The following is a 27,533-nucleotide window of genomic DNA, read 5'->3' as shown; positions in this document are numbered from 1 at the left end:
TCTTAACTGTCTATTCTCCAGGCTAAACATAACCACCTCCCTAAGTTCTCCTCGTAGGGCATGCTTTCCAGACCCTTCACCATTTTGGTCACCCTCCTCTGGACATGCTCCATCTTCTCAACATCCTTTTTGAATTTGGTGTCCAGAACCACAATGATCAGCGAGGCTATGTGGTGGTTTTCTGATGACCCTGAAAAGAAGTTTAATCTAATCCTCATCCCCACCATGGTATTAAAGACTGCTGATTTCCCTTATCTTTCCTGCACCAATGCTTTGAGTGAAGGGCCCACGGCCACCCCCCCTTTTCCCTCAGCACCCCCACTGCCCCTTTTATGCCTCACCACCTACATGGATCCTTCCACCACCACCTCAAGGGGGGACACACCCACTTTCGAAATCACTGTTCTGGAGAAATAGCCTTGGGGTGATGTTGTTGCAACTGCTGGCAGATGTGGACACTTTGGCAAGACAGGTCTACCCTTGTTGCCACAGCTCCACTAACTGTTGGTCTATTTCTGAACACCTATACTGCTCTGATCCAGGTTATCTGAAGGATTTTATCTCCCTATATGAGCTTGCCAGCATTCTGAGCAATTCTGGAAAAGCCCTTGTCTCTGTCTCACCACCTGCACAAAGACATGTGATGAAAATACAGGAGAAAGACTTTTCAGTGGCTGCTCCCAGGTTTTACAACTCCCTTCACAGAGACATTAGATTGGTACCCTTCTTGTTATCCTTCTGTAGGCAGGTAAAGTCTTCTTTATTTCAGCAGGCCTTTGAAGAAGCATTTCTCATGGGGAAAAGGCCCTGCAAATAGGCTGTTACAATTTGCTTTTTAATGTTTATGTTTTAAGCTGGTTTTGATGTTAGTGTTAGTTTACTTCCATTTTGACCTTTGTCAAGGCTGTATTTTAACCATAATTATTTTAACTTTTGTAAGCCACCTTAATCCTATATAAATGCAACAACAATAACAATTCTACAGATCACTCTCAATCCTTAACCTACTTTATCTCAAAGATTAGAATTATATCTTCTCTTTTTCCTACACTGGGATTCAAAATGGGTTACACAAGTTTAAACATATACAAGCTTTAAAAAATGCACGTCATACAAAAAAATAAAAAATATATAATTAATCTATCAGTAGCATTAAAAGCATCAGCTGTCAAAGGCCCATTGAAACGAAAATATTTTCAATGGCCTTCAGAAGGACAGAAGAAGGGGTGAAAGTGTAATCGTTGTGAGAAAGAAGTTCCATAGCCTGGGGGCAGCCACTGGAAAGGCCCTTTCTAATGTTCTCTCCAGATGGAACTGTGAGAGTAGCAGAGCAAAGAGAAGTGCTTCCCTAGAAAATTTTTAAAAAGACCAAGCTCATATGGGAGAATGCACTCCTTCAGATAAATTGGACTTACGTCTTATAGCCACTATATGCCATTAACAAATACTTTGAATTGTTTCCCAGAAACAGATGAGCAGCCAGTGGAGCTGTTCCAACAAGGGAATTCTGCACTTCTGGTAGCCAGCCCTGGTTAACAATTTGAACAGAGGTCTTTGGTCCAGCTGAAATTTCTGAACACTATTCAAAGACATCCCAGCATAGAGCATATTATAGTAATGCAAACAAAACATAATTAAGAAATGTGTCACCATGATTGGATCCAACATTTTTAGGAATGGGCATGACCAACACCCCCACCTTAACTGTGGACAATCATCCCTGGTCACCAACAAAACCTGGTTTCTAGGCTCAGGGCTGAATCCAGAACCACATCATTCGTTGCAAAGCTACATTTTCAATATAGCTACACTAATATTTCTAGTGCCATCAAACTGCATTCACTTGTTTCAAAAAGTGAATCCTTACATTCCTGTTTTTCAAAATAACTTTTTATTGTTGTTATTGTTAGGTGCCTTCAAGTCATTTTCAACTTATGGTGACCCTAAGGTAAGAATATCCTGGGGGTTTCTTGGCAAGTTTCTTCAGAGAGGGTTTGTCTTTACCATTGCAAAACAAATTCTGGCCTTAGTTTTCAACAAGCCACTGGATATGTATCCAGCAGCCAAGACACAAGCTATCACACAAGCACATAAGAACAGATGACCTTTGAGGTTCTTTCCAATTCTGACATTCTGTGGTTTTGTTATTCTATCATCAGCTTGTGAAACAATATGATACTCCTTTGGGATAATCTTTCAGCATGAAATGTGCAATTCACATTACCTCACAGCCAGCTTTATCTTAGAGGATGCTGATATAAGTGCTCAATTTTCTTAGTTATCTATATAAAGCAATTTCCCTCCCTTATTTTGTTTCCTTTTTTTATTTTAAATAACTAGGTTGCAAAAGTTTTGTTTGAGAAAAGTAGTTTGCTAGAAATCATCTAAGCTTCCTCATTATAGCTTGTGAATTGGTCAATTTGATCCAAATCTATCAATTGAGTGGACCCAGTCAAGCTGTAAATTCTTTAGAGAATGTTTAAGAACTAAAATGTGTGCAGGCAAGCTTCAGTTACGGAAGTGGAAAGGCAATACAGTCTGGGAAAACAGATTTTTTTTCTCCCCTTCATGAGAAGACACTCTAACAGCTTAACACAAAATACTTTAAAAACTGCCATCTGTGCCTGGGCCCTCTTGACATAGATAATAGTTCCTTTGCTGAGAGACAGTTACAATTTTGAATGAAACACCAGGGAGAGAGAGCAAGGGTACTTCAGAAACAGCAAATCTCTATAGCTTTGGATAAGATAATGTAACAAACATTCGTACTTTACACAGAGTGAAAAACACTCAGTGTAGGCCAACTATTAATTTACATTTGTAGTCCTACTAAAATAAAATAATTGTTTCTTTAAAAAAAATAATTTGGTTAAAGTCTGCGTAACCCTTCATCATCAAGTAGGATTGTTTGATCAGTTCATAAATCCTCTTTAAAATGGTGTCAAGGGTTAATTTTTATTTGCTTCAACCAACACCTGCCAATCTCCTCAAAGCCCAGCAGCCCTCAGGAACAATCCAATATTCTTGTGTTCATATTTGTTGCAAATTTCTTTTATAGTAAGAACATGCATTCAAATACATGGAACTCAGAAAAAATTGGAGTGAATTATTGGATTATTTTTGGATCCAATTGTACCATTCACAATGTTGTTAGCAAATATTGAAAAGATGGCCCATTACCTTTTGTTGTTTTGGGTCTTCAATTCAGTTCTGCTGTATGGCAACCCTATGGGCTTCATGGAGTTTTCTTGGCAAGATTGATTCAGAGGAGATTTGCCTTTGCCTTTGCCTTCTTCTGAGGCTGAGAGATTGTGATGTGCCCAAGGCCATCCTGTGGGTTTTCATGGCTGAGTACAAATTTGAATTCTAATCTCTCAGGCTGCATCCAGACTACAGAAATAATCCACGTTGATACCACTTTAACTGTCAAGGCTCAATGCTATGAAATTCTGTGAATTGATAGACTCATTTAGCCTTCTGTATCAGAGAGCTCTGGTGTCCTATCAAACTACATTTCCCAGAATTCCATAGCATTGAGCCATGGCAGTTAAAGTGGTGTAAACTTGCATTATTTCTGCTGTGCAGATGCAGCCTCAGAGTCGCAGTCCAGTGCTCAAACTACTATACATGCTGCCACTTCTCCTAAATATGAAGCTCGGCTAGGATTTATGTAAGATCAGGAAACAAACAGTAATTGATTATGGAAATTGAGGATTTTTTATGGATGGATAGCTCCTAATAATCTTAACCAAAGTGAACATGCAGATATTATGCATGTGGAAGGAGAAGATATAATGGGAGAATGGGTTATTATAAACATTTATAAACAAACTTATGACAACCCAAAGGTGATCCTATCACCTCTGAGGCTGAGAGAGGATGACATACCCAAGGGCACCTTGGGTATTCCTGTGACTCAGCAAAGATTCAAACCCTGATCTCCCAGGCTTTTAGTCCACCACTTCAAAACACTACACCATATTGGTTTCCATTATATCCATTATATATAATGTCTTTGAACCATATGTGAGGTTGGATTATACAGAGAAGGCTTGGAAAAATAGGTACCATTTAGAAGAAACTGATGGACATTCAGCTGAGCTTGTCAGTAAACATACAGTTCATTTTTAGCAGCTTGGGAAGGAATTTGAAGGGTGTGCTGCTGGCCACTTCTATTCCAGGTTAAATTTGCAGTGGGAATAAATCACTTTCTCTTAGAATATCTTGAGGCTCTGCTTCATTGATTTCTTTTTCACCAGGAAGCCAACTTGACACTTTCTACTTAACAGAGGGAAGACACATGTCGGAATGGGATGCTGCTGGTAAAAGCAGGAGCAACAGTATATATAATTTAGGTTTCATTTGTAGACCTTAAGTCAGAACCTTTCCTTTCATGTGCAAGCATTGGCTCCTCTGAAGAGCCCAGAATACAAACAAAATAAACCAATCCAGGTTTTAACATTTTTTGCTCTACTGTACTGAAGGAGAAGAGAACCAGTGTGGTGTAGGGATTTGAGTGTTGGACTTTGGGGATCTACAGATGGTCAGGAATTTCTGCCTTGGATTGTTGCCATGGCAACTGCATGCCATGGCACTGATCCTGCCCCTGTAGAGCACAAAAAGGAGCCGTAAAAACCAGCTTCTTTTTGTGCCCTCAAAGGGGCACCGCAGCCGCAGCTGTGCGGCTTTATGACACCCCTTTGGTGCAGCACTGTTTGGGTGCTGGGAGAGATCATCCGGAGACATGGGGTGTGGTGTTATGCTGATGACACCCAAATATTCTTCTCTATGTCTCCAACTGATGCAATGACTGAGGATGGCATCTCTCCTCTGAATGCCTGCCTGGAGTCGGTAATGGGCTGGATGAGGGAAAACGAACTCAAACTGAATCCAGAGAAAACGGAAGTACTTGTGATAGGTTCCTCGGGCCTAAGGAAGGAAATTTGTCAACCTGTCCTGGACGGGGTCACACTTCCCCTGAAGGACGAAGTTCGCAGTTTAGAAGTACTTCTGGACTTGTCCCTGCAATTGACATCTCAAGTAGATGCGACAGCCAGAAGTGCTTGCTATCAACTTCGGTTGATACGCCAACTGCGACCCTACCTAGACCGAAGGGACCTTGAAATGGTGGTACACGCTCTGGTAACCTCTCGTCTAGATTTCTGTAATGCGCTTTACATCGGGCTACTCTTGTACCAAGTTCGGAAACTTCAGTTAGTGCAAAATATGGCAGCCAGATTGGTCACCGGTTCATCAAGGTTTGATCATATTACACCTATCTTAAAAGATCTTCACTGGCTCCCTATCTGCTTCCGGGCACAGTACAAGGTGTTGGTTATTACCTATAAAGCCCTACATGGCTTGGGCCCAAGTTACTTACGGGACCGCATCTCCCTATATAATCCGCCCCGCACTCTTAGAACATCGGGTAAGAACCTATTGGAGATAGCAACCTCTAAGTATGTTGCTACTTTGCAAAGAGCGTTTTCAACATCAGCTCCAAGACTTTGGAACAATCTCCCTGAGGAGATCCGCTCGGCAACCTCGTTAGAAACATTTAGATTAAAACCGAGCTTTTTAGCTGAGCATACCCAACCTGATATGAATTCCCCCCGATATGAATGACTTGCCCTGTCTGTGTATGATCCCTGCCTTGTTTGTTGATGCTATTGTTACTGTAAGATGTTGTATATTTTATTGTTTTTAGCTGCTTTTAATTGAATTTTTATGTAAACACTTCATGCTTTTTTAGTCTGTAACCCTGCTTTGATCCACCAGGAGAGGCGGGGAAACACAAATAAATTTTATTATAATTTTTTATTATTATCATGGCGTGCACTGCCTGAATGGGCGTGCACCAAGATGACACCTGGATAGTGCAGTGAGGGCTTTGAGTGTAGACTATCAGCCCTCATCCCGCCCACAGGCTAGCGCTTTTTGCCAGTCTGTAGAGGGCCTATGACTCTGGAGACCAGGGTTAAAATCCCTGCTCAACTATGGAAACCCGCTGAGTGAACTTGGCCAAGTAACACTCAGCCTCAGGGGAAGGCACAGGCAAAGGCAATGGCAATGCCCTTCTGAACAAATCTTGCCAAGAAAATTAAACCACAGAAAGCATTGCCCATGTAGAACTTTACAAAAAACTCAACAGTGATTTAAAAATTGTCCTGGACTGCAACCAGCACACACAAACATATGCCAATAAGGATGGTTCAACAAGGTAATTATGTAGCTATGCAGCTGGAAATAGTCCACAAACCTTGCAGGGAGTGAGAGAAATAGCAAACTGAAAGCCAAAGCCAAAGTCAGGATAACAGGGATCACAATAGTCAGTCCAATCCAGGGTCAGGTCAGCCAGAGGGTAGCAATAGTCCAGTCCATTCCAAAGTCAAGGAGTCAAGATACAGGGAGCTAGTGCAGGCAGCAATCACACCAAAGGATCATGCAATAAACTCTGGCACCGAGTTAGCATCTCACAGGTGGTTAAGTAGGAGATTCCCTCCTCAGTGCCAGCTGAGGCTTGTTTGCCAATTGTCTCTCAGCAATCCTCCTGGACCTGTGTCTGCCAGCACTTTCAGCCCTGTGCTGCCTAAAGGAGGGAACCTCCAAGCCTGGTTCCTCTCCAGAGTCACCACTAGGCTGCAGTACCACCAGAGGAATCCCACCAGCACTAGGGCCTGGCTGAGCCTCCTCCTCTGGGGCTGGGAGATCAGGGCTGGCTTCTGGCAGAGCAGGATTAACACCTGGTGTAGTCTCAATTACCTCTTGCACTGGAGCAGGATTAGCACCTGGTGTAGTCTCAATTACCTCTTGCACTGGAACAGGATTAGCACCTGGTGTAGCCTCAATTACCTCTCGCTGTGGAGGAAGTTATTTCTAATGTTGAGGTGGAATTTCTTTACCTGTAGCTTGAATCCATTGCTCCATGTCCTAGTTTCTGCAGCAGCAGAGAACAAGCTTGCTCCATCCTCAGGATGACATTCCTTCAAATATTTAGATTTACTGTCTTTTATCCAAGCTAAACATACCCTGCTTTCAAAGGGCATGGACTTCAGATCTTTTAACATTTTGGTCTCCCTCCTCTCAATATATTCCAACTTTCAATATCCTCCTTGAATTGTGGTGCCCTAAACTGGACATAGTGTTCCAGGTGCGGTCTAACCTTCCCTTAATTTTTGAAACTTGAATGTGACCATGAAAAGCCCATGAATAGAGGAACTTTCTGACTTCTGGTGCCCTTTCACATGTTGTTGTTGGCCTTCAAGTTGTTTCCGATTTATGGCGATCCTAAGGCAAACGTATCATGGGGTTTTCATGGCAAGATTTGTTGAGAGGAGGTTTGTCATTGCTTTATCCTGTGACTGAGAGAATGTGACTTGCCTAAGGTCACTCAGTTCTGGTTCCTCAACAATATGCACATCCCAAGATTCCATAGAATATTGCCTTGTCAGCTAATAGCACTATAACTGTGAAGTGTGAAAGCGCCTCTAAAATATTGTGTTACAGTTTATTCATGACAACAAAATACAGGTTATAGCAATCAAATTACAAAAATAATTAAAACTCTTTAAAACATCCACAGCCAATTAGCTCTACAACATATAGAGCAATATGTTTACACTAAAATTACAAAAATATTTCATAGAAAAACATCACAATTTTCCATACTCTATCCAAATTAATATAATCTGTTTACTGCAGATTCCCAGGCAGGCCTTTATCCTCAAAGTCTAATCTAAGTTTAGCTGCTTTCACAGCAAATCTAGCAGTGTTGAACATAACAGACTTAGTTGTATTAGCTAACAAGTAAGTGCTTTTCTCCAACTCTTTTTGGTTAGCTACAAGTTCTAAACTTCTGTTCAGAAATTTATCTCTTGGAGTTTTATATATCTTACAATGTAGCATATAGTGTATGTATGGTGTCTTCAATATCCCCATTTCCACAAATGCAAATACGCTGCTCCTTGGGAATCTTTTTATATTTCCCTTCAATGTAGTTGGTTTTCATTGTCTGGGTTTATGTGGCAAAGAAGAGGTTGATTTATTTCTGATAAATATTTTTCCTCTCCAAAACATACTTTTAAAAAAGGGAAACTAGAAGAGAACTTTGAAGCTCTAATGACATTAATATCCCGCAGAGCATAATGCTCTTGCATCCTCTCTTTGATAAGTTTCCTACTATGCTGTATGTCACCAAATTTTAGAATTATAGAATTAGAATTTAATTTTACCTCACATTCTAATAGCCATGAATTTTTATAGGTAGAACCTCTTTGTTAATCTACAGCGTGAGTTTCAGGACTTCCGGTGGTAATGGCGGCGTGAGAAGCGAACTTCAGGAAAGGCTCCGGAGGACGCTTGCTAGTTGTGAAGTCGGGGGCAGTTGGGGTAAGGTACCTTCTGCCCAAAGGGATCCCCCTAGGGAAGAGGGAGGCAGAGGGGCTCGGCAGGACCACCCGCCAGCAAAGGAAACCAAGAAAATTTGAGACCAAACAAACGGAACGCTGGCAGGGAAAAAGTCCGCGAGCAGCCACGGCCACAACAAGCTGTCTCAAGCCGCGGCTTGAGACGGAGGCGCCGCCACCACTTTTTTGAATCGCTTTGAAGACCTAGTTTAATCTGGATTATTACCAATCAAACTTTACTTTCTGCATGAGGATCCTCTCCGTGAAATAAACTGACAATTTGAAGCAGGAGAATGGACAGGATAAACACTTCATCAATAAGAGAAAGTGACTGTTGGCTCCGATGAGAGATTCCTTTTCCTTCTTTTTGGAGGACTGACGAACTTCCCAGAGGGAAGAATTTAAGAGATCCTATTCTTTTTCTTTTAGTTCTTCCAGCTGCTTTGTTCCAATCTCCCAAAGTTTCCTTTCCTCCCCCTCTTTCTTTCCCTCTCTTCCCCACCTTTATTCCGTTGTTCTTTACTTCCTCCTTTTTTGCCTCTCTCCTTGCCCTCCTTGTCTTCATATCTACTCCCATCCCTTTTCCCCGTTATTATTTTTTTTCCTTCCTTCTCTCTCTCTTTCCCCTTCCTCCTTTTCCTTTTCCTCTCTTCTTTATTTTTTAGGTTTGGACTACCAGAAGACGCTGCTGAACGAGGGAGGACGGCTTAAGATCAACTGGGTTGGGAGCGCCGCCATTTTCGGACCTGATCGGGGAGGAGGAGAGAGAGGGAAGAGAGGAGAGGGAGAGTGAGACGAAGCTGATGCTTGAGGAATAGAGGCTTGAAAACGCTTGTGGAGGACTGTGCAAGCTAATAATAGAAGAGGGAAGGAAGACTTAACAAACCCTAACACGGACTAAAAAGGACATAGTGGGGCAGTTTGTCTTTTCTACAAGGGTGATAATCAAATTTGTTTGAAGCAGAGAATCTGAGGTAATTTATTTTAGGTCCCTGATAAGGCTAAGGGCTGAATAGATATAAAATGGTGACGGTTTAAACCCTGAAGTTTGCCCACTGTTTTGAAAAGGGGAAATCTTTGAAGGAGGTTAAAAACAAAATAAGAGGAATTCATATTTATCCACACCTTCTTAAATTAAGCTGGGAGTGAAGAACCTCTGAAACATTTTGACATACTCTGTCCTTCAGCTTAATATAGTGAGTGCAACATTGTATAACTGTATAAGTTAACTATCTAACTTGTCATTGTTATATTCTTTCTGTTACATTGTTATAGTGATTTGCTGTGAGTAATATTGAATAGGCTATCTAATCAGAGGGCAGGGGGGAAGGGTGAAAGAGGTAGACTAAACTTTTGGTAAAGGAGGGAAAGACAGGATAAGTTCAAAGGAGTGTGGTATAACTACTCTCTCTGCTTTCTTAAGTTATACACTCCCCTACACCTCCCTGTTGCTCCTTATTTTACAGACTTGAGAAACTGTGAAGACCAAAGAATACCAATCCAGCAAATTTGATTAGTGAAGTACATTGACTTCAATTCATAAGGTAATATTTGAATAGTTGATTTATCGTATACTTAGCCCATTAAATCCAGATTGAATTTTGATTGATAACGCTATAATAATTTAACAATTAATTTAAGAAAGTTCATTAGGGTTCTAAAATAATTATAAATATTTATTCGAGTTAAATAAAGTAAAAACTTTAGAGCAATTAATTTAGAAAATTATTTAAGAGGGAATTTAAACCTGCCCATTAATTAATTAATTAATTAACTACATTTAAAATTTTAAAACTAGTGGATTAAAGGGAAATTTGTATTAAAACATTAATTCCAAAGCTGATCAGCTAGTTAAGCTCTCATTTCTTATTCGACATTTAAGATGGCTTCGGGAACCAGGAAAGCTACAGCACAAACATCACTTCAGGCGAATAGAAGACCCTCACTAGAAACAATACCAAAATTGACCAAAACAACAGAAATGGCTGAACAAAATGAATCACTTATTGAAGAAATGAGAAGACTGAATGCTATAACAAACGCTGAAATTTACAAATCGGCAGAGGACATGAAACGGGAGTTTAGGACAGAATTGGGAGAGATAAGAGCATGTTTGGACAGACTCGAGGAAGACATAAACAAAACAAAAGGAAAGGTGAAGGACTTAGAAGATAAGTCTAGCAAAATGACAAAGAAGATCGAGATGATAGAAAAAGAACAAATTGATGATCAAGAACAGATTTTACGACTCCAATTGAAGCAGAGAGAAAATTGCTTAAAACTTCGAGGCCTACCTGAAAAAACGAATGAAAATTTATACGTAGAACTTTCATCTATCCTTGCAAAATTTGTGGACGAACCAGAGGCTCAATTTCCATGGGAATTAGACCGGGTGTACAGATTAAACTCTTACATAGCCAAGACAAGGAAACTGCCAAGAGACGTTGTGGTCTATTTCGTACGTAAACAAACTCGGGATCTCGTTTTACAACAAAGCTTTAAATCTAAGCTGATAATCGAAAACAAGGAAATCATGATTTTGAAAGATATCCCGGGGAAGATCTTAAGGAGGAGAAAAGACTACAACTTTCTGGTAGATAAACTGAAGAATTACGATATCCCCTTCAAATGGGAAGAAATTGAAGGCCTTCAGGTGAGCTGGAAACAAAAGAAATTCAAAGTGAATTCAATTTTGAAAGCAAAAGAACTTCTAAACGATATACAAGAGGACCTTAAGAAGCAAGGACAAGGAGGAGGGGAAAGTACAAAAGAGGGGTGAAATTCTGCTTATTAATAATTTGTATTTACTTATAGTAACCTAATTAGTTTCAAGTTGATTTTAATATAGAGATTAATTTTGTCTGGTAGTGTTAAAAGACATTAAGTAGAATAGGTGAATCTCTTTTTATCTATCGATTTTTTCTTTTTGTGTGTGTAATAAACTTACTTACAAATTATATAAATAAAGCTTCCAACACAATAGCGAAACTTGGTGTGTGTTAAATCATTAGTAAGCTGAAAAACGTAAATTTACTATGAGAATTCTATCATTGAACGTAAAAGGATTAAACACACCCCAGAAAAGAAAGAGAGTTTTTCACTTTTTAGAAAAGAATAAAGCAGATGTGGTATGCCTACAAGAATCTCGTATTAGAAATAAAGACAAAAGACTTGTCAAGAATAAAAAACTTGGGAAAGAATATGTATCTGCTATTGATAAAAGCAAAAGTGGGGTAATCATATATGTGAAAGAGTATATAGAATCCAAAGAAATTTTTAAAGATCAAAATGGGCATTACCTGGGTGTTGAAATCAATTGGAAAGGGAAAAAATGTTTAATATTAGGCATATATGGCCCCCTTGACAACAAAAATGTGTTCTACCGTAAAATTCAGGGAAAATTGGCAAATTACGAATATGAAAATATTATAACCTTAGGAGACTTCAATGGGGTAATTGAACCCAAACTTGATAGATTTTCAAAGAAAAAATCAAAGAAATACAGGGCAAATTGCCCAAACAATTTTTTGAACTTATGGATAATTATGGTTTGATAGAGATATGGAGACATCTATATCAAAATGAGAAGGGTTACACATTTTACTCAGAGCCTCATGAATCATTCTCTAGAATCGATATGTTTCTGATATCACAAAGCTTGATCAGTGAAGTAAAGACAATGTCAATACTTAATAGAGAAATCTCAGACCATAACCCAATATTACTAACTTTAAAAGAAACTATCAAAATAAAGAATTGGTATTTAAATGAGGAACTCTTGAAGGATGATAAAATTGTTGATGAATTTAGAGAAATGTTCAAATTGTTTATCAATGAAAATCTGGATAAAGAAGTCAAACTACCCGTTGTCTGGGATGCTGGAAAGGCAGTAATTAGAGGGTTCTTCACACAGCAGAATATTAAAGTACAAAAGCAAAATAAACAAAAGATATCAATTCTGAACGATATCCTCAAGAAGAAGGAGAAAGAGCTTCAAAAAAACCCGAAAGATAAGAAAATTCAGAATGAAATTAAAGTCATATGTAAACAATTGGAAATACAATCAACATTAGAAATAGAAAAGAAGTTGAAAGAAGCGAAACAAGAGTACTTTGAACACGCTAATAAAACAGGGAAATGGCTAGCATATAAATTGAAGAAAAAGAAAGAGAAGAGAGCAATTAATCGTTTAAGATCAGATGGAAGGATAATCACACAACAAGAAGAAATAAAGAAAGTCCTTGTTAGATATTATCAAAATCTTTACTCCGAACAAACCCTAGCCCAAGAAAAAATTCAAGAGTATTTAGACCTTGTGGATCCGAATTATATACCTGATGATTATAGGGAACATTTAAATCAGCCCATCACTATAATGGAAGTTTGGGAAGCGATAAATGAAAGCAAATCAGGGAAATCCCCGGGTAATGATGGGCTAACCGTGATGTTTTACAAAATCTTTAAAAAAGAATTAGTAGGCCTGTTACAGAGAATTATGAATGAAGCACTAATTGGGAATTTTCCGGAATCTTGGAAAGAAGCAGAAATAGTTCTGATTCCAAAAGAAGACAAAGACAATTTAGAACCTTCAAACTATCGTCCAATATCCCTGCTCAATAATGACTATAAAATCTTCACTTCCATACTGGCCAAACGCATTAAAAAATGCTTAAGTAATTTGATTGATAAGGATCAAAGAGGTTTTCTCCCAAGACGACACATGAAGAATAATACAAGAATCTTGTTAAATGTCTTAGAGTATTATGGGAAATATAATGATAAGCAAATTGGTATAATGTTCATTGACCTAGAGAAAGCTTTCGATTCGGTTAATTGGCATTTATTAATAAATTTATTAGAAAAAATCAAGATAGGAAAGAATTTCATTAATTGGATTAAAAAGATTTATTCCAACCAAAAAGCTCAAATTAGAGTAAATGGGGAAAAGACAAGCTTCTTCAACATACAGAGAGGTACTAGGCAAGGTTGCCCACTTTCCCCATTGTTGTTCCTTTTGGTTATGGAATTATTGATAAAAGAAATCAACTCTAGCGATGAAATTAAGGGTATAAGAATTAAAAATCAAACCTACAAAATTCGGGCCTTTGCGGACGACATAATACTTTTTGTTGAGGATCCAATTAATAATATAACCAAAGTCATGGAAATCATAGGAAATTTTGGAGAAATGACTGGTTGTAGAATTAATAAGAGTAAATCAATGATTATGACCAAGAACATGAAGCCGAGTGAAGAGAAACAGCTCGAAGATATCTCAGGAATTAAGACTGGGAAAAAAACTAAATATCTAGGATTACAAATAACGAGTAAAACAGTGGATCTCTTTGAAAATAATTATAAAAAATTATGGGCCAATATAAGGCACGATTTGATGAGATGGAACAAATTAAACCTATCAATTATGGGCAGAATAGCCACAATTAAAATGATGATTCTTCCAAAAATTCTCCATTTATTTCAAACATTACCAATTTTGATTTCAGAAAAGATATTTAGAGAGTGGGACAGGGATTTGGCAAATTTTATTTGGAGAGGAAGGAAAGCTAGAATCAAATTTAAATTATTACAAGACTCCCGAGATAGAGGAGGACTAAACCTACCCAATTTCAAACTTTACTTTGAGGCATGTAGCCTGGTTTGGCTTAAAGAATGGATAAATCTAGAGAATAATAATCTATTAGAAATTGAAGCAGAAGGTATGTCCTTTGGCTGGCATGCCTATTTAATTTACGAAAAAGACAAGCAAAATAAATCCTTTCAGGAACATTGTATTAGGAAAGCATTAATCAAAATTTGGAATAAATACAAAAGAAGGATGTTTCCAACTATAGAAGGATGGGTTTCACCCCATGAAGCCTTCTATAGAAAAGAGATGGTTCGAGAGGGGAAATGGTATAAGTATAGAGATTTAATTGAAAAATGTGGAGATATTACAAATTTGAAATCAAAGGAGAAATTGAATAAAGAAGGTTGGAATATTAATTGGTTTTCGTATTCACAAATTCTGAGTAGATATAGAGAAGATATAAAACAACGAAGGGTAGAGATTAATGAAGGAAATTCGGAATTAGGGAAATTAATGTTAGACAATACAGACAGCTCAATTGGGAAAATATATAGATTATTACTAAAATACGAAATGGAAGAGGAAGTGGTTAAGGAACACATGATTAAATGGGCAAAGAACATAGGGCATCCTATAGAACTATCCCAATGGGAAAAATCTTGGCAAAATAATTTTAAGCTCACAGTTTCTCAAGGACTACGTGAACATTTTTATAAGATATTTTATCATTGGTATCTTCCACCAGACAAATTAGCAAAAATCTACAAATTAAATAATAATCGCTGTTGGAAATGCAAAAAAGAAATTGGAACTTTTTATCACCTTTGGTGGACATGTAAAAAAGCTAAGAATTATTGGAGAGAGATAAATGCTCAAATTAGTCAAATTTTAGGAAAGCCAATTAGCCTAATTCCAGAATTGTATTTATTGGGTATTTTTGACAAAAAACTGTCAAAAAGAGAAGAAAAGATCTTGTTCTATATGGTAACCACGGCACGTGTCTGTTATGCCCAAAGATGGAAAAATGAAGAATGCCCAACAATAGAAGACTGGATGTTTAAATTATATGATGCAATTGCAATGGATAAGTTAACTATAGCTCTAAGAAATGGGAAAAAAACCCAAATCAGTGAGGAATGGAATGATGTTATAAAATTTCTGGAACAAAAATGGGGTCAATCTGCAATTGTCTCTTTAATTTGAAACTTAAATTATGAAAAGAATATAGAATTTACGGAATGAAGTGTATATACATCTAGGATACTTATATACAATAAGGAATGTAGGATCCACTACTAGATAGGCAAAGATTAGAAAGTCATAACATACAATAATGGATCAGGATTGGTATAGGAAGTCATTGTATGAAGTTATAAGAAGCTACTAGTGGAATGAAAAGAAGATAGAACAGAATATGAAGAGTTTAAAGGATAGGAAAATAAGATCGTAGAGTAGATTTGAGGTGGGTAAGGTAAGTGAGAGAAGGTAGGAGTAGGTAGCAGAAGAGGAGATAGAAGAGTAGAGTGAAAGGAAAGAGGGTTGTAGAAGATGAGTCAAAAAGGAAAGGTAAAGATAGGATGTTTCTTTTTTGGAATGTAAAGAGAGAGACAAAGAATGAATAAGGATATCTATTACTAAATTATATGTATTGTGATCCATAAACTCTTGCTAGTAGATCAATAAGACTAGAGCTTAATGTATAGTCATGATAATTTTATGTTGGTTTTTTTTCCAGTTATGTATGTTTGTCTGTACAGTGGTACCCCGGGATACGAAATACCCACGTTACGAAATTTCCGGGATACGAAAAAATCCCATAGGAAATAACTGTTCCGGGTTACGAAGGTTTTTTCGGGTTACGAAAAATTTTTTGGTGCTTTTCGGCGCTATTTTACACGAAATCGCGGCTTTTCCCCATTAGCGCCTATGGGTTTTTGGCTTGCGAAGGCTTTTCGGGTTACGAAAGCGGCAGCGGAACGAATTAATTTCGTAACCCGAGGTACCACTGTATGTTCTGTTACTGTACTATGTTTTACTGTCCAGTAATATATTATGTATATTATGTATTTTAATAATAAAATTTTTGTTTTTTAAAAAAAATCTACAGCGTGAGTTTCTAATTCATTGACCAAATATTTCAGTTTTACAAAATAAGGAAATGATGCATATCAGAGGTAATAAGATAAAGGCATTAATCCAACTTCTGCTCACATATAGTTGACTGGTACTCCTGATGGAAGGCCCAATATTGTTCTTAAAAAATTATTTTGTAAGACTTCTAATTTATTTGTCTTAATATTTCTCTCTGTTCCATATGTAATCTGTGATATGACCTTTGCCACATAAATCCTTACAGTTGGCACAATTGCATTTCCACCTTTGACTCTAGCAAATTTTAAGACAGTTTGAATTGTGCCTTCAAATTTACAGCTGTCAAGTGGCTATTCCATGAGCCATTTTCAGAAAAGCAAACCCATAAGTAGTTAAATTGCTTGACCTGTTCCAGGTGAAACTCATTCACTACCCATTTATGTTTGGATGGATGTTTGTCAAAGACCATAGCCTTTGAATTTGTATAGTTCACACAGAATTGTTCTTTGTTACATACTTCCCCAAAAGTTTTCAATAATCTCATACCTATTAAATTTTGTGCCAAAAGGACCATATCATCTGCATATAGTAGAGTATTAATTTTATGATTTCCCAAGGACACAGGAAAACGAGAGGACTTTATCACACTGTTCCTCTTGGTCCATTCTGAGAAAGGAATGGAAGGAGCAGGAACGAGTACGGAACGAGTGGGGAACGGATTTTACCGCACACACCAGTGCCTCATTCATTCCATTCCCCCTCTCTTCCGTTCTCAGTCCATTCCAGAGGGGGGAATTTTTGAGAACTGTTCAGAACAGTTCTCAAAAAGCGTTCCCTCTGGAACGGAATGGGAACAGAAGAGAGGGAGAATGGAACGAATGAGGGACTGGCGTGTGCTGTAAAATCCGTCCCCCACTCGTTCCGTTTCCTGCTGGGCTGTGCTGAGAACGGCCCTGAAGACCGGTGCGATAAACTTCAGAGTTATTGACCAGTTGATCAATTATATCATTTACATAGATATTAAACAACTATGAGGCAAGCAGACAGCTTTGTCTAAAACCCTTGGAAGTTTTAACCTCTTCTGATAATTGTCCTGTTTTACTTACTCTTACTTGGATACTAGTATCTGCGTATAAATTCTTAATTAAGATTAGCAAGGATCTATCCATTCTCAACCTCCACAATTTATGCCATAATCTCTACCTGTTTATTATGTCAGAGGCTGAAGTTAAATCTACAAAGATATCATATAAATACTTTGGGAGGGAACTTGTATATTTTGCTCTCAGATGGTTCAGTACAAAACAGTGGTCAGTAGCTGATCTGCCCCATTGGAATCCAGCCTGTTCCTCACCAATTGCATTGTTTTGATCTGCCCAGTCTTTAGCCTTGGATAGAAAATAACATGTATATAATTTTGAGGTGACATCTAGCAAATTAATAGGACGATAGTTGGCTGGTAATGTTTTATCTCCCTTTTTAAAAATAGGAACCACAATACTTTGTCTCCACCCATTGGGAAATTTCCCAACTGAGTTTATAAAAGTAAAAATCTTTGTTAATATGGGGGCCTACCAGTACAAATTATCCAAAAATATCTCTGGAGGAAGCATGTCCTCTCCAGGTGCCTTCCTTCTATGTAGACTTAGAATTTGGGGCTTCACCTCACTTAGTGTTACTACTGGCTATACCTCCGTTTCTTTGATATCAGGAAGTTGAAAGCATGGCAAACGGTTCTTGCCTAAATCAGAACCAACATCAAAGTTAAAAACTTGATTGAAATAAATTTCCCATGATTTGATTGAAATAAATTTCCCATGATATGTGCATCTAATCCATATTTATATTCCTTTGATTTACTTGCCACCAATTGCCAAAATTTTGATGAATCATTTGTATTTGCTGCCAGTTCTATTTCCACCCACAATTGTTTATAATAAGAATTTTGCTTTTGTTTCAGCAATTTGCTATATAAACGGTGCTTTATTGTCAATTCCCTCAATGGAGAACTGTTGGTTCCACACTGCTCTTCATTTTCTTTCAGACATGCTGCAAACATGCCACAACCACCATAAAATTAGATAGGAGAATATCCTGTATTGCTTCTTTTAGCTGCTTTATTCTTCCATTGTGCTAATTATATCAATAAATTAATTTGTTTGACTTTATGTCAGCAAACTGTTATGGGAAGAACTACATAAAGTATTTTAACAGAATTTTAAACTGAATGCAAATTGATTCAAATGCAGTGAAAGTCAATTCTCAGATTGCAGTATTTGAGTATTGCTTTGAATAGCCCACTAGGAAAACTACCTTCCATGGAAGAGTTGGTAGTCTCACAAACTGATTTTTCAAGCTTTCACATGACTTGACTTTTGCTTGTGAATTTAGATTAGTTATGCCATATTTATTTCTGTTTTTCATAGTACTTTTCCTTAAAAACAATCCTATCAGTTGAACAGCTATGTGTGGGAAAATTTTGAAGGCCCTTGCAGAAAAAGCACATAAACATTCTAAATCTGTCACAGTTCTTTGGAGGTTTACACAGTTTTGCAGTATTTTCTTAAATATAATATACAGAAACAATATGCAGGCCTGTTAGAGTCAGTTTTGATAAATGTGGGCTTAAATAGCCTGTGTCTTACTAAATCAGTTTTCCTGCTCTGGAAAATAATTTATCTCAGACCTTCTGTGTAATGATCTTTGGTCCATAAATATAAACCATAAAATGAGGCCTTGTATAAAATAAGTTTAATATGCAAAATGAATCAATAGTACTTTATTGTCAAGTCATCTTCTGCTCTTATGGACCTGTGTTTCTTAGGGCAAAATTGCCATTCAAAGAAGTGGAATTAACTAGTGTCTGATACAATGGACTATATCTAAATTACAAACGGTGACAACATGAGCAATAAGTGATCTAACCCCAAGGAACAGCAATATACTGTTTAGATCAAGGGAAATTATAGTGCACTTTATTCTGCTTTGGTCAGACCTCACCTGGAACACTATGCCTGGTTCTGGGCACTACAATTCAAGAAGTATAATGAAAGCTTGAATGTTTTGAGAGCAGGGTGATCAAATGGTAAAAAGTCTGAAAACCATGCATATGAAGAGCAGCTTAGGGAACTGATTCAGTTTACCCTGGAGAAGTGAAGGTTAAGAGATGACATGATTTATTGCTTATTGTTGTGCCCTGGACATGACCCTGACTCATGGTGAAAATTCAGGCCCATGATCTCCCTGATTGAGTCTATCCATCTGACATGCAGTTATCCTCTCTTTCTACTCCTCTCTACCTTTCCTAGCATAATTGTCTTTTCTAATGAGTCATGCCTTTTCATAATGTGGTCAAAGTATGACAGCCTCAACTTGATCATCTTGTTTTCCAGAAAAAGATTAGGCTTGATCTGTTCAGGGATTCATTTGTCTTTTTGGCTGTTCACAATATTCTCAACACTCTCCTCCAGCACCATATCCCAAATGAGTTAATTTTCTTCCTGTTCATTTTCTTCACTATCCAGATCTCACATGTGTACATGGTGGTGGGAAATACAATGACTTGAATGATTCTAACGTTATTGCTCAGTTGTAAACCTTTCTTTCATAGCTGCCTTTCCCATTCTAAGTCTGATTTGTTGACCACAATCTCCATTTTGATTAAAGTTTGAGCCAAGATATGGAGAATCCTTGACTATTTTTATTTCCTCATTGTGCAGGTTGAATTTATGTATGATCAGAAGCCCTGGTGGTACAGTGGTTAAATGCCAGTACTACAGCCACAATGTTGTTTTCAGTTCCAGGGCTCCAAGATTGACTCAGCCTTCCATCCTTTTGTAGGTCAGTAAAATGAGTATCCACTTGTTGCAATTGGCTTACAGATTTTAAACCACTTAGAGAGAGCTTAATTCACTATTAAGTGGTATAGAAATGGAAATGTTATTGCTAAATGCTATCATTATTTTTGTTTCATTTATGTTCAGCAGTAAGCTTGCCTTTGCACTTTCTTCTTTGACCTTCCTTAGCAATTGTTCCAAGTCTCTGATATTTTCCACTGGTAATATGGTGTTATCCTCGGTCTACTTTTCCTTGAAGCTACTGAGATTGGCAGGTTTCCACTCCTCCTCTTTTCTTCTCCCCCCCCCCCCCCGGCTTATTGAGAGCAAGGTATTTTTGCACTTTGAACTCAGTTTGCAACAATTCAAGTATGCCAAGGGCAAAAGGCAGAAGTGAGAGGAGGAGAAGGAAACTGGGATATTTAAAAAACACCTGAAAAGGTGAGATGACAGAGGCCTTAATCAGGATTAGTCATGCCTAATCAAGACTGTTGGTATGGGACAGCCATCAGACTGAGTTGCAGATTCAACCATGAAGTTATGAGATATGGTATTATTAAATACCATAGGTAGAAAATGCAATTCAACTAATAAAAATAAGAATAGTAGGTTTTGTCTTCTAGATTAGTGACCCATTAGGTGCTAAAATAGTAAAGTAACTAAAAGAAGAAAGTCACTTGGGAATTAATATAGATAGACAAATGATTAATAGATAAAGAAGTCCCATGTAATACAATAAGAAAAAATTATCATAATAACAGGGACCTTACAAAGCACTGTTCATGATCCCTTTTCAATATTTTACTTATTGTTTCTCACTCACTTTCCTTTCTTCTCTTTTCTCCCTTTTGCAGCAGGCCAACCACTTTGCCTTCATTCATCACAAAGTTAAATCTATTATCATTGCCATGAGGCAGAGAACCATTAAAAAAAATAAATAAAAATAAAATAAAAAGGAGAGTAATAAAAATTCTAAATAAATACAAAATTTAGCTCTGTGGCACACTTTCACTGAAATATGAAACCTGAAAATTGCACCAATTGTGTAAACATTGTACCTGGAAACCAGTCTTTCCATTGCTGTTTTGGTGTTTACTTATGTTTTGCCAAATAGAAATCCTTGCCTTAAGCTTAGAGCACTTTGAGCCACAAAGCCAAGAGAGAATGTGCCCCCAATTTATAACAGAAGCAACTATCTCTTTTTAGCTGAGTAATAGCAGTTTCCAAGTAGCTGCTTCACCACAAATTCAAGTAAGTTTTAAATAAGAGAAACAGGAGTGCTACTGTCCTTGGTCCTGATTCTCAAGCTGTTGTCATTGAGAATTTTGCCCATTATGTTAAGAATGCAATCACAGGCTCCATTTTTATTCATAACTGGGGTGAACGTCAGAATGGTGTCAGTGAAATCATCATGACCCTAGTTTGAAATTCTTGTCTAATTGTTGGTCTCATGGAATGAAATTATTACCTGTGTCCAAATAAAGAGACACAAAACCTCAGGGATGCTGGTATCATTTCCATGCATGAAAAGCAGTCCCAAATGTTTCTTATGCGTGGAAGAGAGAACCCAGAATGTCAATGGATAGGAAAATGGAACTGATTCTGGGCAAAGTCTAGTGGCAAAAAGTTTGGGTGTGTTTTGTGGTTGTTGTTTAGCCTATACAAGACTTTGGACTGAATGAATTCCACCTTGACATTTGCACTTAAAAAAGAAACTCTGGAAATTTTTGACATAGCAGAGAGTATTTGAAGACCTACAGAACTGTCAGGCAGTTGGCCCAAGATACAGCAGTTCCTTGTAACCTTTTCTAGTCAGCTAGTTCAGGGTTACATTATATCTGTTGACAGTGGGAAGATTTACTACTGACAGTCAGGCTCTTTAGCACTGCTTATTGACTGCCAGCTATGGCTTTCATATTACCTTCATGGAAATTTTTTCAAGGAATCTCAACCCACTCAATTCAAGAAAAGATGAATGGAGCAATTGGAAACAACTAGTTGGAAAGAACTGCTCACTCTTTTGTGTGTGTGTGAAATTTGTCCCCTTTTTCATGACAAAAGTGTAACAGAAATGGTGTGAAATTATCCCTCACTAAATATAGTATGATTGCATTTTGGGGTATATTCTCACCTTTTTTGGTGTATCAGTGTCTTTTTAGATATTTATTTAGTGTATGGCCTTACTAAATGGGGGGAAAACATCATACAATTCAAGTGCTGACTGGTATTGTGTTATGTGCTACTTCCTTGTGCTCAGAACTAGGGAACTCAGAGTTCTTGTGCAATCAATGAGTCTTGTGTAATGAATCCAAACAAAACTGTATTGAAGTCACAATGTCAGAAATAACTTAAGACTCTTTCAGTAATTTTTGAGAAACCATTATTTCATTGGATTATAGATCCCAAAATACCCCACTTAGCATGACCACTCGCTGCAGAGTCTGGGAGCTGTAGTCCAATGTTTTCTAGGTCTCCTGCTCTTTATGCTGATGTCTATTCCCACTTATTCTCTTTCTGCTGAGAGGTGTTCTTCCCAGTTAATGTGAAGGATATGTATATTATTTCTCTTAACTCTTACTTATTAATTTGCTTATAGGGCATTTGGTTACTTTTTAGGATCTTCTCATTTTATTCGGCTCCATTTTTCACATTGAATACTTTTCCATTTATGCTTGAGAGTAGTTCAGCAATTGCAAAATATCCAATTTTCCCCATTACTAATATTACTATCCACTCACAGTATTGGCATTAAGAAGCATTTTACTCAACTGCAATTTTTGTATTGCATCTGAGTGTTTCTTTTCTCTTCTAGGTTCATAACTCATGTAGGCTCTCATAAATGTTTTCATCACTTTCCCTATGAATTTGGCTAGCACTCTTCCATAAATACTTATAAGCCTTGGTCAGCACATCCTCGTCATTATTCTCCTGGGTTTTCTGAAAAGTCTAGGTAACTTTTCTGTTTCCAATAAATATCACATAACAAATCAGCTCTTCTTTTTATGTTTGTGGAATATTATTGCTATAAAAATCTGAACAAATTTTTCTTTTGAGTCATTCATGAAGCCATTCCCAATATCAAAAATTAAAAAGGAAACCTCCTCAGCTTGGCAAAAAGTACAATTTCAGGTTAACTATATAGCTTTAAATATTATTTTAATATTAATTTTATTTTTCAAACACACTGTCAAGAAAATTGTATCTTTTGCATGATTTCTATTTTAAGTTTATTTACTATTTAATTTATATACTGCTTTTCCACCAAAGAAGGTGGTGCCCAACCTGCCAAATAACAACAGAATATAAAATAAAAATAAATTGTTGATTAAAAGCTGGATATTAAAATATAGAAATATAGATTAAGATACAATTAAGACTACAACAATAAAAGACAAAGCCAACACCCAGACTTTTACAACCATTTCAGTAGATCAGCCTACTTCTGCTTACGTGTTAGTGGAAGAACAACAAAGAACAATCTAGTTTCCCACATAAAAGAGTTGTCACCTAAAAGAAGGTCCCAGATTAATACCCATTATATAAATATAGTGTGTTTACTCTTATATTGCAAGCTGTGTTGAGGAGCCTGAGGAACTGGGCAAAAATCATTAATTAAATGAATTACTGCTTCTCTAAGAATATCTGTGGCCCGTTACAGATGGGCAAAAAGTACGTACTAGGTACGTACTAGGGTTAGGAAAGGGTGTCCTTTCTGGACGCTCTAACCCTAGTACGTACCTAGTATGTACAAAATGGCGGCATCCATTCTACATGGGCGCCGCCATTAGGACGTCATGACCCCGCCACCTCCAAACAGAGCAGCGTGGAAGTGACATCCTGGCGCCACGTGAGGGCACCTGGGGTGCCCTTTCCACAGTGCCAGAAGGAGCTCCAAAACGGAGCTCCTTCCAGGTTTGTCTCACTGGTACAGCCTTTACATGGCTGCGCCAGTGACACAAATGAGAAAGGGGCTGAGTGGGTGTCCTTCGCTGTCGGGTGTCCTTGGGCATGAAGCCCCAAGGACACCCCTTTCCAGGCTGTGGGGAAGCGGCCTGGAAAATGGCATATCGGGGCCTCAGAGGCTGCCGCTGTGACAGCTGAGGCCCCGATCCGGAGGGGAAAGGGGTGGGAACAGGCCGCCCTAAAAGGGCGGTCTGTAAACCACCTGTGTCACTTTAAGGAGGGAATGGAAATGTTTTGTCAGTAGGATTTAGCAATAGGATCCTGCAGTCACCTATGAACATCTGTAGCTAATACAACTGTTCTAATTGGAGATACCGCACATGTAGTGCAACATCTGTGGTAATTGTGTGTATGAAGGCAGGCATTTGATATGCGAGCAAATTTGGTCACAGGAGTGGTATCCTGTCTATTACAGGAGTTGGAATCATGACTTAGTCCTTTGTAGATGTTGGCAAAAATTACTTTTTTATACTATAACTCGCAGAACATTCCAGTCAGCATGGTCAGTTACTCGACTATTGAAGAATTCTGAAACCTGCATCCATAAAAATAACTTTCTTACAATTCAGCCTTACTGCTATCAAATGCTTGTTTAATTTTCTTGTTATGTAAAGACATTGTATCTTGTATGCAGCAGCATCAAGAGATCTGCACATTGGTTTTTCTCCTCGGCACATAGTCTCTCCTGGTGTCAGAAATGCTACTAGAAACTTTAACAAAATGCCACAAATTCTACAGCCCCTCCTTGGACCTGTCATAGTAAAGACTTTATTCCAAGATATTCTCTAGTTCTTGGCTTTTAAGTCTTTAAATGACAAAAAAAGTATAAAGCCCAACTTTAGGAATTGGATCTAGTGGGAAGTTATACTTCATCACCACAGACATGCAAAGTAGATAAGATGCTAAATGAGATACCACGGAAGTCACTAATTTGTCTTGGAATAATAATAACACTGAAATAAAAGAGAGGACACAGTAAAAATTACATGAAAACTGGACTGGGCATATCAAAGCTTGTAACTACAAAATTGTAGAACAGAAAGGAAATTAACTTGTTACCAAAAAGATTCTTGCTTAGGCACTTGAAGATGGGAGCAAGTAATAAATAAAGGCTTGGAATGCCTTGTATCACAATGTCCTGTAGGTGGCTACAAATTACATGCTGCACCATGAAAGACAAAATGGTTTAAAATTATTTTTACGCAACGTGTTAAAAATATGTAATTTAAGCAAAATACTATTATCTCCTTCTTGAAGATGAGGATCTGAAGGCAAAGTGTATTTTTACAAGATAGACTGAATAGTGAAGTAGTAATTCTTTCAAAATTGTACAATATTAAAAATCCATATTTCTGCTTGCTCTGAACAATTTTTCTTGCTCTAAGCAATTGACCTCAGACATATGAAGATATGGTTGGGGGGCAGAATTAGCCCAAGACATTCCATTCTGAAGCAGAGAAGCAAACGGGGCCTCTGAGCTGCTCATTCCAAGTTTTGTAGCAACCAAAGCTAGTCAGGTTATTATGGCATGTGAGGCAGAAAATCCTACAGGCACCTTAACTGTAACCCTAACCCCAACGCAGACAGGAAAAATACAATGATACATTTTAATAAAGCAGAGGAGAAAGTACAATACATATAGATAAATGTATTTACTTTATTCATATATAACCCACTTTTCCCAAATAATACTGACATTTCATGCAGTATAAATAGTTATCAGTTTGCTGCCTTTTCCTGACACTCTAAATTTGCTCCTTGGTGGCCATTGCACTCTTCCTAACACCTGGACCTCCTTGTGCCTTTATGTGTCAGTGATTCCTTGACAATTTCTTCAAGGCACAGGGGTCCTTTCATCAATTGAATGACAGTAGAAGTAGGCATGATCCCATGACCCCTTTCATTATGCCACAAAATGTGTTCATTCCTATTCTGGATGGAGGAGAACATTAGGTATTGGAATTTTTATTTATTTATTTTTTGGTAAGTACAAAAGAACTAGGTTATGGAGTGGTATACGTCACTGTTATCTTTCATGCAGTTTGATCATGACAAAACATCATTAAAATATGCTTATATACTTTCATTTTCCATAAATTTCTATAAAAGAGAATAGCAGCAGTGGTTTAAATGTTGCTGTCAGAGTATAGTAATATAAATAACATTATATTTATTCTAATAATAAACAGATTGATAGGAACTAATTGAAATCTACACAACTGGAAATTAAAGTAAGAAATGTTCTAACAGAAAGGGACTACTCAATTGTGTCTAGGGGTGCCTCCCGCTTGCTTTCATGTTCGGGCAGCTTGGATAAAGTGTCAGTCAAAACTTTTTTTTCTAAGTAGGTATTTAAGTTTAAAGTTAAACTTGTAAAAGTGCTCAGCATTCCATACTCACCTGGGATTCAACCTCCTTGGAGTTTGCAATGCCTCTAAATTAAAATGATCATTCCAAATGTCAAAAGGATGTGGTGTCCTCTTCAGGAATTTTTTTCCAGGACTGCACATTCCATTGTACAGGAAAAGCTTCCCATTCGCAGGATGGCCAGCCCAACCCTGCCCCCTGAAGTTTTGGAAAGGTAGGCACAGAGTTGAATTACCCCTTCTGGATCTCTTTGCTACAGGACAGCTCTCAGAGCAACATTACTGGCATCTACATGCACAAGAAATTGTTGGAAAGGGTCAGGATGTTTCAAAATGGGTTCAGAACTAAACAAAGTTTTTAATGCTTTGAATGCCTTTTGGTACTCCAGCATCCATAGAATCGTGAAAATCAAGGCAGTCCACTCCCAAAATTAAGGGACAACTGTAATGGACAGCAGCATGAACTGGAAGTGCTCCCAGTGTTCTTCCAACCCTATCAGGATGGTCTGGGTTTTTAACCAGGGTCCCCCCCCCATTGCTATGCTGTCTATCTGTTTAAAGTTAATATGAGATTCTAAAACCAGAGCTTCCAGCCCCAGCTCTGTATCTATTAGGCACAGGCTCCCCCTGGACTGTGGAATTTTTTGCCCCTTCACTACTGTTTATATCAAATAAACACATTATTTAAATGAAATTACCATATTTAAAAATCATAACAATCTATTTTATATTTTAAGAAACATTGGCTGGAATCCTGTTAGACAGTTACAAATACATAACCCAGAGTTACATACCCTTGACTCTTTTGTGTTCACAATCCTTATGTAGCCTCTAGTTACATAGAAAATGCATAGGGACAATGAAAGTCCCCAATCCAAATTACTGTCCAACAGCCACTGTGGTTAATGGTGGGTCTGTTCTTCTGTCAGTTGGGAGGCAGCTAGCTACCATTCCCACCCTCTCCCAGCAGGTGATCTCCAGCATGAGGGGAAATTGCAGCATGGATTCCGATTCTGTTTATCAGACCACAGATTGTTCATTGAAGGGGGTGGGATGTCAGTTAGTTGCTGCCCAATCAACAGAGGAACAAACTCTCATTGGTTACAGTTGCTGATGCCCAATACATGGGGTATGGGGGGGGATTGGGATGGGAATGACTGTGCAGCACTCTAACTAGGGCTTATGCTTTCATAATTCCCCAATACAATCCTGACCCATATTTGTTTTAATTCCTTCTTTTTCACTGCAGTTTTGCAAGGTAAGAAAAAGGAGAAGACATTAGTTA

General features: G+C 37.8%; 1 protein-coding gene across 1 annotated transcript; it reads left to right on the top strand.

Moving 5' to 3' along the window:
• Positions 1-9,785: 9,785 nt before the first annotated feature.
• LOC121926725 lies at positions 9,786-11,838 on the top strand. Its single transcript, XM_042459940.1, has 2 exons — positions 9,786-9,949; positions 10,288-11,838. Exon 2 carries the CDS (start codon positions 10,288-10,290, stop codon positions 11,182-11,184), a length of 897 nt encoding a protein of 298 aa, XP_042315874.1. The 5' UTR covers positions 9,786-9,949; the 3' UTR covers positions 11,185-11,838.
• Positions 11,839-27,533: the final 15,695 nt, after the last annotated feature.

This window comes from Sceloporus undulatus, chromosome 3 (genome assembly GCF_019175285.1).
Source record: "Sceloporus undulatus isolate JIND9_A2432 ecotype Alabama chromosome 3, SceUnd_v1.1, whole genome shotgun sequence".
In the NCBI taxonomy this organism is placed as follows: domain Eukaryota; kingdom Metazoa; phylum Chordata; class Lepidosauria; order Squamata; family Phrynosomatidae; genus Sceloporus; species Sceloporus undulatus.
The sequence above is the reverse complement of the archived record's forward strand: the minus strand, read 5'-3'. Positions and strand labels throughout refer to the sequence as shown.